This window comes from Hylaeus volcanicus, chromosome 8 (assembly GCF_026283585.1).
Source record: "Hylaeus volcanicus isolate JK05 chromosome 8, UHH_iyHylVolc1.0_haploid, whole genome shotgun sequence".
NCBI lineage: Eukaryota > Metazoa > Arthropoda > Insecta > Hymenoptera > Colletidae > Hylaeus > Hylaeus volcanicus.
Window position 1 is genome coordinate 3,875,371 of NC_071983.1, and position 12,372 is coordinate 3,887,742.

The following is a 12,372-nucleotide window of genomic DNA, read 5'->3' on the forward strand; positions in this document are numbered from 1 at the left end:
CATGGGACAATCATTGTAATACTTCGAAAATCTTTCAGAATTAAGTGTTGCACTCATAAGAAGGACTTTTAAATCTGGTCTCTAAGAAATAGATTTCTGTTTATATTAAAGGAAAAGGAGAGTTTTATTTAATTTTATATTCAAACTTATACTTAATTTTATCAAACATACTTTAGGAATAATTAATTTTAACAAAGCAATAATAAAATCACTTTGAGTAGAGCGTTCATGAATTTCATCCAATATTATATGAGAATAGTCTTTTAAAGCTGGATCACCTTGCATGAATTGCAATAGCATCGCAGTAGTACAGAACAGTATACTTCCTTTATCTCTGGGTAATACTCTATGTATAAACAGAAGTAAAACAATACATCTCATCCTATACGAAAATTATACAAGAATATGTAAACATACTTTTCAAGCCTAATGTGAAATCCAACAGATTTTCCAAGTCTTTCCCCTCTTTCAGCGGCAACTCTTTCAGCAACAGATATTGCCGAAATTCTTCTAGGTTGAGTACAAATGATTCGAGTAGTGCTACCATTACCTTCTTCTAATTGATCATCTAGTATAAACTGAGCAACCTGCGTTGTTTTTCCACAACCTAAAATACATCTATACAATAGCTGTATCAAGTAAACTATCCAAACAAATGATACAAATATAAATAAATCTAATCTTTTCATTTACGTATGTGTCTAAATAAAATCAATTATTTGTAATATTACTTATTTCTATCTAAAATCAGTTATTTACTTGAATGTATTAATAATGAACTAACCGGTCTCTCCACTTATTACAACAACTTGATTTTCTCTAATTAATTGTAAAATCTCCGATTTCTTGTGATATGTTGGTAACTTCAATCGAAATTTCATCATACTTTCATACTGTTCTAAGGATTGTTTTGACTTATAGTCGCTCAGTAACTTAGCATCTAAATCATTGTTTCTTTTCATACTTGATTCAACAAGCATAGCTTTAGCTAAATTTTCTTGTATATTACCAGATACTATATTTAAAAACTTTCTTTTAAACTGTGAATCATGAATATGCGTGTATTTGTTCTCCAATCTGCTGTTACTATCTTCTGCTTGTGCTTCATTGTTGTACAATTTATCATAAAATCCTTTAGAGTTTTCCAATACATACTCAATTTTTCGCTGAACATTTGATGGTAATTTAATGACACGGGATTCTCTCTGTTTTCGTTTTGCAGATAATTTATCTCTATAATAAAGTCCTATTGCTTTGCCCTTTAACCAGGGTGGATGCCCTTCTCCTCTGCCCTTTGAACGACCATGATGTTCATGCTCGAAACGCGAGCTTCCAGGCTGTGAATTTTCAGCTCTATCTCCTAAATATAAATTACAATACAAGATATCGTCAATACAGAATAGTATGTCTTACTTTACTCTGAAAAATAAACCTAACCAAAGTTTGAAACTCTTATGAAAATTACGGACGACAATTGCAGGCATTAGACTTTTCGTATTATCTAAAGCTACGAAAGAGAATTTTCTAAATATTCTAAAATTATAAAAAATTTATAATTACAGAAATCCGCTTCATTGAAAACATCTCAATAATTTTATTTACCGTGTTTGTTTCGCCGAGAATGCGTTGCCTGACCTCCGTAAGGATGAGACATTTTTAGTAATCGTAAAATTCACATCCAATTACGAACAACTGTCGTACTTGGCACAAAATCCTTTGACAGCTTAAATATTAATAAATTCGGCGCTCTGTTTAGAAACAATGTGCGAACCTTCAACTATAGTTTCGTTCCCTGGTAGTTGCTCGGTATACCAATATTGGTTTTAATACTGGTGGCACCATCGGTGGTAAAACGCCAAAGTTTTTAGTGAAAACAGCCAGTATCTTTTAAGCTATTTTTAGCTAGTATCGTAGGTATGTTCACGGTAAGAGAATCGGGACGTGAATAACGACGCCAGAGTTTCGTCTCTGTAAAAGTACTCTGTGGTGATTATATGAACGTTCGAATAAGTGGTGTATGCACATGAAAAATCCGACATGGGTAGCACAGAGGTAACGTCTATTGTAAAAAAGTCGGGCGAGAGTAACGGTATTGTCAGTGACGCGTACGGGCCAAATTTGAAGATTCTTCCGACCAACAATCAAGTGAAGGAGTTGCAGACTATATTGCGAGACAAGTAAGTTAATCGACCACGAGGATTATTCTTCTTTGAATATGCCACATGCTTTTTTTTAGTGTTAAAAACACCGGCACAATGCCGGATGCATCGTGTTGTTCATTTCCAATTATATAGATTAATGGACATGATGCATCTCCGTTTACAGAAATACCACGAGGAGCGACTTCAAGTTCTACGCCGATCGACTAGTGAGTACCTTCTTATTTTGTTTAAATAACGCTCTTCAACAAGATGTCATGTAATTTTTAAAGAATTTTTCGACTCTTAGACATTTTTTCAATCAAGTAGACTAGTATTCGATAAAAGCAATATCTGTCTTATAAAGTGTTGAAAATCATCAATATTTGTCTTCTTTCGACGAGTCACGTTGATTTTCATGACCTTGTGCATTTTTCTTTTTCATTGACAAATTGTAGTTAATCATGTATGGAAAACAAATTAATTTGCTTTTTATAAACTGTCAAGCCTATTATTAGAATGTCATTCGTTTTGTAATTTATTTTCATTTTATTTAAATATTGTCATTTTTGTATAAAGAATATGTATTTAATGACTTTGTAATGTGTATGTAAGTTATATTTTGACTTAAACAAAAGAGGTTTAAGAGGAGCTTAATATTTTTTAATACAAATATCGATGATTCATCATAAGTTGACCTTTGCAATTTTTAGATAAGGCTAGTTATAGAAGAAAGTTTGAATCAATTACCTTTTTCAAAATGTGTGGTGACTACACCAACTGGTGCCAAGTACAATGGTTTAAAATATCAGAAAGGAAATTGTGGGGTATCAATAGTGAGAAGTGGAGAGGCCATGGAGCAGGTATAATATAAATTTTGTAAATATCAAGATGTTAGATTTATCAATCCTATTAATAGCATTTTTCATTTCAGGGCTTAAGGGATTGTTGCAGAAGTATAAGAATTGGGAAGATATTAGTTGAAAGTGATGTAGATACACATGAAGCCAGGGTAGTTTATGCGAAATTTCCAGATGACATATGCGAGCGAAAAGTGTTATTAATGTATCCTATAATGAGTAAGTATAGAATCATACATTGTTGTTGTTGTACTATAATAATAAAAGTATAATTTAATTATACTTTATTTTTAAATATAGGTACTGGAAATACTGTGATAAAAGCCATAGCTGTGCTAAAGGAACATAATGTGCTAGAAGAAAATATTATTTTATCAAATTTGTTTTGTACGCCGATTGCAGCCAAATCTCTAGTTACTGCCTTTCCTCAGGTATGTCCTGAACACAAGACACACAAACATGTAACAGCACTTTTGTACATTACAAATATTTTACCTTTCTTTTTTCATGACAGTTTTCTATAAGCTTTAATAAATTTCCTTAAAAATAGAATACATCCTTTCAAAAAACTTTCTAGTAGAATGAATATATACTTTACTGAATTAAAAATTTGTGAATTTGTATTATATGTTATGCTATGATAAATGTGCTATAATGTTACAATGCTTTCAATTATAAGTGATCAACATATAATTTTTCTTTTATGTTATAATTGATCATCGTATAATTTTTCTTTTCTTTTTATTTAATAAATAATTTACAATGTTTGACACAATTTGAATTACAAATCGTTTTTAGGTAATTTTATTGATTGTATTAACCAAATCATTATGTATGTAGCACTATCATAGCAGGACAGAAGTAAGCAGTTTGCAATTTAAGCTACATCTCTGGATCATAAATACATCACAATTTTTGTATGAGATTTAATTTCTTTTTACAGATGAAGATTTTAACATCGGAGATTCTTAGTATAGCACCAAATCATTTTGGACAAAAATACTTTGGTACGGATTAACTAAATTTTACTAGTATATGGAATAAGTTAGTAAATATAAGTTAATAGTACTTACAATAGAAGAATAAACTAACAGAAAATCAATCGTGGAGGGTAACATTATACATTGAAATATACGATATAGGGTAATACACTTTATGAAATGAAACATTGCAAAATGGTACTTTGACATTTTATCTCTAATATATGATGCTGATTTTTGTTATTAAATTCAATGCCCAAAAGGTAAAACCTTAGACAATATGCTTACAATATTTGTATAATTTTCATTTAGAATTAATTGTTCTATTATTATTTTGTATGTTTATTACCGATAATCGAAAGAGAGCATTTTATAACCTAACCTCATTATTTTGAGTTTTATTCCATTGCTAATTTCTTAGAATCATTAAGTACATTACATTTATTCATGAATTGGATATAAGATTTGTCATTTCTCGGTACCAAAACAACTTATACAAAATATGATATAAATTTTACATAGCGAATAAGCGAAATCTTGCATAATATTACTTATTTATATATTTATATTTTCATAATAAAAGAATTAATACGAGCGATTTTTCTAGTACGCATTACAGTATTGATACTTTTTATTGTGTCCAAGTTACATACATTATAAACTTGGATGTTTATATTTTTACTTATTTTTAGTTTTAGCATGTTCTGAAACTTAAGTACATTCTATAATTTTGTATATTAAAGACTAGCAAACTACAGGTTCAGTCAAAACTGTGTGCAATACAGAAAATATAATAAAAAGTAAAAAAATTCTTATAGAAATCTTAAAAATCTTATATACTATCGGCAATATTATTGTTGTGAATTTCATAAAAGCATTTACTTTCATATCTATGATGTATACATTTTTAGAGTACTTTGTTTGAAGTATGTGGAATATGTAATTTAAAAAAGTCAGCTCCACATTTTGTATTTTTCTTAATGTGCATTTTTCATTTCATGATTCGATAAATATTCAAATGTTGTAAACAAGTATCTTTTTATTTATCAAGCTAATTCTACCTTGTAATACAATACAAAACAAATAACGTTATAGTTTTCAGCTATCGTACGAGTATGTATGACGTGAATGTAATTTCTTTTTACATGCATATTACAATTTAGTACCATTTGAAAAAGTGTACTTTCGATTTGTACTTAAGCAATCACATACACCTTCCATAGATTGATTTTTTGTGTGTAGTGTAAGACTGTAAGTAATATGGTTTATTACTATTTAATCGAAGTAAATCAGTTGTATTCCAACTGATTAATCTTTTCAACATAATATGCTGGTTCAAAGTTTTTTTTTTTTTGTTGTTTACTCTATATATTGTAAACTGTGAATTTCAAATGGGATAAAACGAATATTTTCATGAAAAGACATTAAATTTAGTGCAAGATCTGACAACAGATGTTGCTCAAAACATATATCACATATGCATAAAGCTACAGTTTCATATAAAATAATAAGTTTTATTACAGTCGTAAGAGACTGAAATTTCAAGTAAATTTTGTTTAACGTTACTTTTCAGATAAAATATATGTGATATTAATTTCACGAATCTCAAGACTTTTTCTTTGTCAAGTTTGAATTCGTGAGATTGTAAGAGTAATTATGCATAAGATTTTTCAAATATTGTAAGAATTCACAGTAATTTAATCAAATTTTATTTTTTTGCTGTTATACATAACAGATAATTTGTAAGCATAATGTTATAAATCTGTAATATGAGTTACAGTGCTTAAGAATTTGCATAATCAAGTACATAACCTTTTAATGACTCCTAATATCTTGGTATAATAGTGACAAGAAACATAAAATATTGCATAATATTTAATTGTTTATGTGGCAAAGCACAATTTTTATTCGATATTTGAAAATATAATCTGCCTTATTCAGCACTCCTTTTACAGGTGCAAATAGTATCTTAAGATAAAGGTTTTTGTTAAAATTGTTGTACAGGCAATTATATAAAACTAGTATGTATTAAAAAATATACATCTCAATTTAGACAAATATTTTATTTATAAGTGCATAGTCCGTATTTTGTTTGACAAATATGGCTAAATGTACTTTATCAATGTCACTTATTATTATATTCTTAAGGGGTAATTTCTTATGTTGAAAATATTCGATCCAATGTTAAAATACCAATATACTAGAATTCAAATAATATCATGTTATTAAGTTTATATGTGAATAGTATTGCATAATCAAAAAGATACCGATTTTCTTATAAATGGAAGTCATTACAATATACCGAAATGGATAAGAACATTAAACCTCTAGTTGCATTATCAAACATCATTTATGGTGGTGGTTGTAGTATTCTATTTTTTCTTCTAGTTCTTATTCAATTAGTCATTCATTGATAAGTCTAATTATAATATTTATTTTAATACACACTAATAGTGTGTGAATAAGTACAGAGTTCAGTATAAAATGCAACACAGATTTAAACGTAAATTTTCAAGTGCATACATTAAAATGATGTATGACAATATCACCAATGCACATACTAATTACTTTCATTACTAATGAATAGTAACATATATAAAACAAGAACAGCTTGTGATGCAGTGAAGAGTACTTCATGAGTATTACGTGTTACTACTAAAGTCTATACTAATTTACAAACCATGAAAATCGTAAAACCGTAATTTGTCGAAGCTTATTGCCATTTGTATTAATCAGATTCTTTTGTGTGGTTATTGAATGGTGTCTGGAATTGATTATGCAGCTTTTATATGTAACAAATTTTTGATTCATGCACAATGGTAACGTTTTAATATTTTATAAACTGTTTCTTTTATATTCTTTGGTTTTAATTTTAGTTTTCTTTTCACGTGTTACTAGAAAACGATAATTCAATCTATCAAGTCTCTCCAGCACTGTTAGCAAAAAATTCACCTTGCAATGTGCCTATAAAGAAAAGCTGCATTACAGTATCTAGAATTGTGATTTTTTAGAAATCATGAATATGAACAATGTGCATTATATTGTGTCATTTGAGTGTACATAAATATCTGTTATTACGAGCAACAACTGTACACTTACTATAGTGTAAGTTACTCCAGAGTACTTTTCAACATTTAATAATAGTTCTTGCATTCAGAATAAATTTGTACTTAGTAAAGATATTGTATATGTATACATTGAAAAATATGAATAAATATGCACACCATGCACTAATTACCTAACATATATGATCTAAAATAAATAGAATTTCATAAAAACAATATATGCATTTTATTTTTTGTTTATTTAGAAATGAAAATAAATGTTACTCTTGTGCTATTATTTTTACTTTAAGTTCACAAATATTCAGTATAAAATGTTTATCAACATTTCATTTGAAGTAATAAAATAACAATATAATAATAACTCACACTATTAAAAACATTTATGGAAATAATTGAACTCCAAGTGTATTTAGATAACATTTAAATATATTATTTTTAGTTTATAAACAATAAACCAAAAGATACTTCTATAATAGAATTCAAACAAATGTTTCTTAATAATTAAAAAATTATCTTAAATTATTTCAGAGTTTTGTATTTGATCCTAATTATTTTATACATTGTGTAAAGGAATCAAAAACACGTTGAAAATTATTGTTTTCAGGCTGTTCTCGTTTCATCGTAGGAGAGACTGCAATCACACAAGGGAAAGATATTTGAAGAATGTGTTGCACACATTGCATAAATGTTCAAACTTTGTTTTATTTGTATGAACGAACAAATTCTAACTGACAATAAGTGCACTAAAAAGTGGCTAAAACCAATACGTATTTTGAAGAATGTTCGTAATATACGTTTGAAGTCGTTCTTTTAATTTAAATTCCTTGACGTGGTAATAATTCTAAACATATTCATAAATGTAGATGTTTTATTTTTATATTTATTAACATTAATGCTAGTCCTTTAATATAGATCGATATACGAGTATTAGATATTTATTTTAAAAAAGTAAAATACAAGTGTAACGCGTGTCAACAGTTTATATATACAATGTTAACTAGATCTTTGTGTACAAAATTTAGGTATAAAACTACGAAAAATATTTATTGAATATTAAAATGAAGAAGTACAACATCTTATATACATATAAATCTACACAAAAAAATAGACATGCGAATTATAGTCCATTAAGAATTATTGTATTCATAATATATTACTTACCATATTGTAAGACAACTATCCTTGAAATGAAAGTTTGTCGATCTTCGTATATGCATAATCTCGTTGTTTAATAAATCACATTATATTCTATATAAAATTTCTTTAAGTGTTAGTATTATACAATGTATGTATTCAGTATGTTTTGTAGATTGCAAAATTGATGTACGTACAGGATTACTTAAACAGATTTCTAAACTTCGATCATGATATTTATTAGTAAATTCTTGTATGCATGTAACAATGATCTGCATGATTCATATACATCATGTATAATGAATATTGTTCTCGCAAATGTATATTTTGAATATATCATATTAAAATTTATTAACTGTAATGTTCTTGTCCAACACCTATTGCTTACAGATATACCGTCTATGATAACAAACAATGGACATTACGATTTACTTCGGTAAAGCTTTATAATTTTCTCCCTAATTCGCTTCTAATAGCAAATATTTGATATTCAAAAGCTGAGGTACGCTATATTAAAATTAGTCAGGCTTTTCATCTGGTGCACAGTTATCATATCATAAACTTTGCACATTATATTTTATTACGCCTTATATGAAAACAGTTCGTAACATTTGCATAAAGCTTTCTTTTGTTCGTGATTAATACCCGTCTATCATACAAATAGCAAATGAGCGGCATGTATAAGATAATTAAAACATTTTAAGCTATCCGATAAAATATGTTTCGTTGGTATTAATTTTTTTAGAAACAATCATAAGTAGGCCTTTGACAAAAGAATTCAATAATTCCCAAGAAAAAATAGTTCGATACTCTGTATTTAATTAGTTGTAAATTTTTAGAAATATCTGCACGAATTATATTAATAATAACATGGATAGGCTTGGTATAAATGTAATTGTAACAAATTAATATGTAATTTTGTCAGATACATTACGCAGACCTAAGAAATCTCCCCTAAATTAATCCTAACTTTCTTAGAAATAATATCAAGAATCATTTCAGGATGTATTTACTCGACAATAAAGAATCGTTAGTGCGCATGATATTGGTAAAATGTATTATAACTAATTTTGTGTCGTCTTTTGTAATAATTACACTATATGCAAAACTGAGTGTTGTACTGTCCGAACTTATTTGTCTTACACAACAGGAAGCTGTTATCTTAAAAACTTTGTATGCAATTAAAAGAATTAAGTTAAAATTATTGATCAAACCGGTACGATATTCTACATTTGATATTACGGAAGTCGTTTCTTAGTTCAAATGGTAAGCAAGTAGTATACATCTTAAACCATAGATAAATGTACGAAGACTTCTGGAAAACTCTTAAAAACAACTGAAACTGTGATTAGAAGATTATTATCTTAATACAAAATTTGAAATTATGATAAATTTGTCTAAACTCATTGAAATACTTTTGGCGACTAATAGGACAGAAAGCAATATCAATACTGTAAATTCATTACTCCTAGCACGTTGTTAGAATTGCGATTAAAAATAATAAACAATCGTATAAACAATGCAAAGTATCAGCATAAGAAATTAAAAACGTTATAGTAACTAGTGATATGAAGAAGGATGAAATCTATTCATATCTTCTAGCCTGACGTATCGAAAATCTGTTTCAGAAAACATACTCGATCGCAATATAAAACAGTTCTATAAAATTATCGCTTATATTTCATTTATACTGTTCATTCAATATACTTTCTGCAGCGCAGAAAATTATCTTGGCAGTACCTTCACTCAGCCTTAAAAATGTGATAAATATAGGTTTTTATAAAATACCCTTATCGGTGGACAACCGAAGATCTGAAAGAAATATAAAACATCCCACGATCGCATGGGCTCGCTCCACACTTACTCTTCTTTCTCTTGATCATCAGATTTTTCTTCATTTTTCTCAACATTTTCCTCGGGATGATCCGTTGCTTCTTCGGTCGCGATATTTGTCCCACCATCGTGTTCCAAAGGTTTAGATTCATTCGATTCTGCGTTCTCGTTCGGCAGAGTTGTCCTTTCCTCTACACTAAGATGACAAAATCAGGAACCAATTGAATTATCCAATAATAAATGGTTTTGCTTAAATATATCTATCATTATAGCTATTATCTAATTTAAATGAACGATTATAGAATTATGCAATCCATGCATCTATAGTGCTTACCTTTCCTCTTGCACTGCAACTGCATCTTTGTCTGAGGAAGGCTAAAATAAATGTGTGATATTTAGTATATGTATAGTATAAATTTAGCACCAAGGACATACAGGTAAATAAACACGTTTAAAATCATATAAAATGAAAGAAAGCTAGAGCTATATATATATACATCAAACAACAGTTTTATTTATCGTTTTGCTAAAGCATTATCAAATATTTACCTCTCGACTTGTAGTATTTCCATTTTCCTGAATGTCCTTAATTTTTTTTGAATCAAGAGTAGTTGCTGTCGCGCTAGCAGGAGGCGCCACTTTCAAAAATTCTTCCAATTCATCTATTTCATTTGCCAAATCGAAATCTTCATAATCCTGTAAGTATAGTACTAGTATGCTTTTTTTAGACACATTATTTGTTTTCTAACACACGAAACAAGTATTGCTTTTAAAATAGCGATAGTTAAAACATCGTTTTCGATCGAGCAATATGGACAACAAATTAATATAAGAATAATTACCCCACAATAATCCTCTTCGTTAAATATTTGTGGCGGTAATGGATATTTACCCTCTCTTGCGATACCATGGGTCTGCATAAATTCCTTCTCTTCTTCTTTTCCAGGCTCTGTTATATCGATAGTTTCGTATTGTACATTTTTACTATCTAATATCATTAAAACACGTTGTTGCCTTTTTTTCACCTGTAAAAAAAAGTCATGTAACGGAACAAAACGATAACAGTGTTAAAACATAAGTTGATGACATTTCGACGCAAAGTTTAATTCGACATAGTTCTAACACGCTCGATCTGATAACGAAAATTCAATTGTTTCGTGCTCTGGCGCAGCAACGGCCACATTATCGATTTCATCGAATGTGTACTGTTATCAATCATATCGACGATTACCACCTGTCTGATAACTTAAATTTTAATTCATACGAGTCCCTTATGTTTTGTTCGTCATTTTACATTTTCTATACAGGCAAGTTTTCTTATTCCCACGGACGAATATAAACATACATCGAAAGGTTCAATTAGCCAGGAAAGTGGCCCTATTTCCCATAAATACGTTCCCACTTCCGTTTTCTGATAGCCACGAACGTTTCTGTCGTTGCGCGAGTACATACGTTTCACGTTAGAACGTATCTGTTCACTCGGGGCCCCAATCGACGTCACATAATCTAACATACGTTTCCACGATACACCGAGTGCATCCCTGATTAAACAGAAACTGCATATCGAGGGATGCATGGAATCGTTTTCACGTTGCATCGCGAATAACGATCCAGCGGGGTCGGTGACAGCGTTGATTAACAGATCGACGCGACAACCGTGGAGTTTCCTATGTAACCCGATCCCATCGTAGCCGTGAAATATCGTAAGAATTCAGGTGCCCAGTAAATCTGGCATTCACCTCGATGTCACACACGTATGCGCGCGTACACGCATATAACACACACTCTCTCTCTCTCTCTCGCTCCCTAACTGTCGTTCACGTAGAAAATATCGTTGTATGTTGTATGTTCGCTGGTCGCTAAGGATGATTAGCACTCACTTCCTTGTTGCCGCTGATACCCGATATGTAGATTTTGACGACCATCGTTAGCCGGCGCCCTCGTATCAATCGACACGCTCGCACTCCTGTTCGTTGTGTGAAGTTCCACGATTAGCGGGTTCTACGGACTGATAAGCGATCACTGTGAATCGCTATAGGTTATTAGTCACCGAGATCGTCGACGATGAGCAACACTGATTTAACGCGCACGGGCCTGGCTTGGTCTGGGATCCACTGGCTACGTCATTTCAGGCCGGTTTAACGAGTGTTCTCATGCGCGGCTGCACATGAATCCTTTCTACGTCGCGACTGCGATCGAACTGCGATCCTGATACACGTAGTGCACCCTCGTCGAAAGCTAACGGTGCGGTATCGAGGTCAACGCGCACCGGCACTACCTGTCCCGTCGAAATTTTTTGACGGGACCCCGATTGCATGCACCAGAGATGCCCAATATTTTTATCTAGATGACAGATTTCGAA

At 30.4% G+C, this 12,372-nt stretch overlaps 3 protein-coding genes across 5 annotated transcripts; 1 reads left to right on the plus strand and 2 right to left on the minus strand.

Moving 5' to 3' along the window:
* Window positions 1-467: 467 nt before the first annotated feature.
* On the minus strand, window positions 468-1,812 carry LOC128881069 (ATP-dependent DNA/RNA helicase DHX36-like). The gene is made up of 3 exons (XM_054131753.1): window positions 1,603-1,812; window positions 785-1,360; window positions 468-618 (listed from the first exon to the last, which is right to left on the minus strand). Exons 1-3 carry the CDS (start codon window positions 1,652-1,654, stop codon window positions 608-610), a joined length of 639 nt encoding a protein of 212 aa, XP_053987728.1. The 5' UTR covers window positions 1,655-1,812; the 3' UTR covers window positions 468-607.
* A 101-nt stretch (window positions 1,813-1,913) lies between these two features.
* On the plus strand, window positions 1,914-8,301 carry LOC128881068 (uracil phosphoribosyltransferase homolog). Of its 2 annotated transcripts, none has more exons than XM_054131751.1 (7): window positions 1,914-2,177; window positions 2,326-2,368; window positions 2,852-3,001; window positions 3,058-3,217; window positions 3,299-3,429; window positions 3,942-4,005; window positions 7,648-8,301. In XM_054131751.1, exons 1-7 carry the CDS (start codon window positions 2,038-2,040, stop codon window positions 7,701-7,703), a joined length of 744 nt encoding a protein of 247 aa, XP_053987726.1. In that variant the 5' UTR covers window positions 1,914-2,037; the 3' UTR covers window positions 7,704-8,301. The 2 variants fall into 2 exon arrangements, with proteins under 2 accessions (XP_053987726.1, XP_053987727.1); XM_054131752.1 differs by having other exon boundaries at window positions 3,073-3,217.
* Window positions 8,302-8,962: 661 nt separating this feature from the next.
* Window positions 8,963-12,370, minus strand: LOC128881070 (SH3 domain-binding glutamic acid-rich protein homolog). 2 transcript variants are annotated; one of them, XM_054131755.1, is made up of 5 exons: window positions 11,891-12,370; window positions 10,853-11,035; window positions 10,560-10,706; window positions 10,345-10,385; window positions 8,963-10,206 (listed from the first exon to the last, which is right to left on the minus strand). In XM_054131755.1, the coding sequence occupies exons 1-5, from the start codon at window positions 11,933-11,935 to the stop codon at window positions 10,038-10,040; spliced, it is 585 nt and encodes a 194-aa protein (XP_053987730.1). In that variant the 5' UTR covers window positions 11,936-12,370; the 3' UTR covers window positions 8,963-10,037. The 2 variants fall into 2 exon arrangements, with proteins under 2 accessions (XP_053987730.1, XP_053987731.1); XM_054131756.1 differs by lacking the exon at window positions 11,891-12,370 and adding an exon at window positions 11,136-11,847.
* Between the last annotated feature and the right edge of the window lie 2 nt (window positions 12,371-12,372).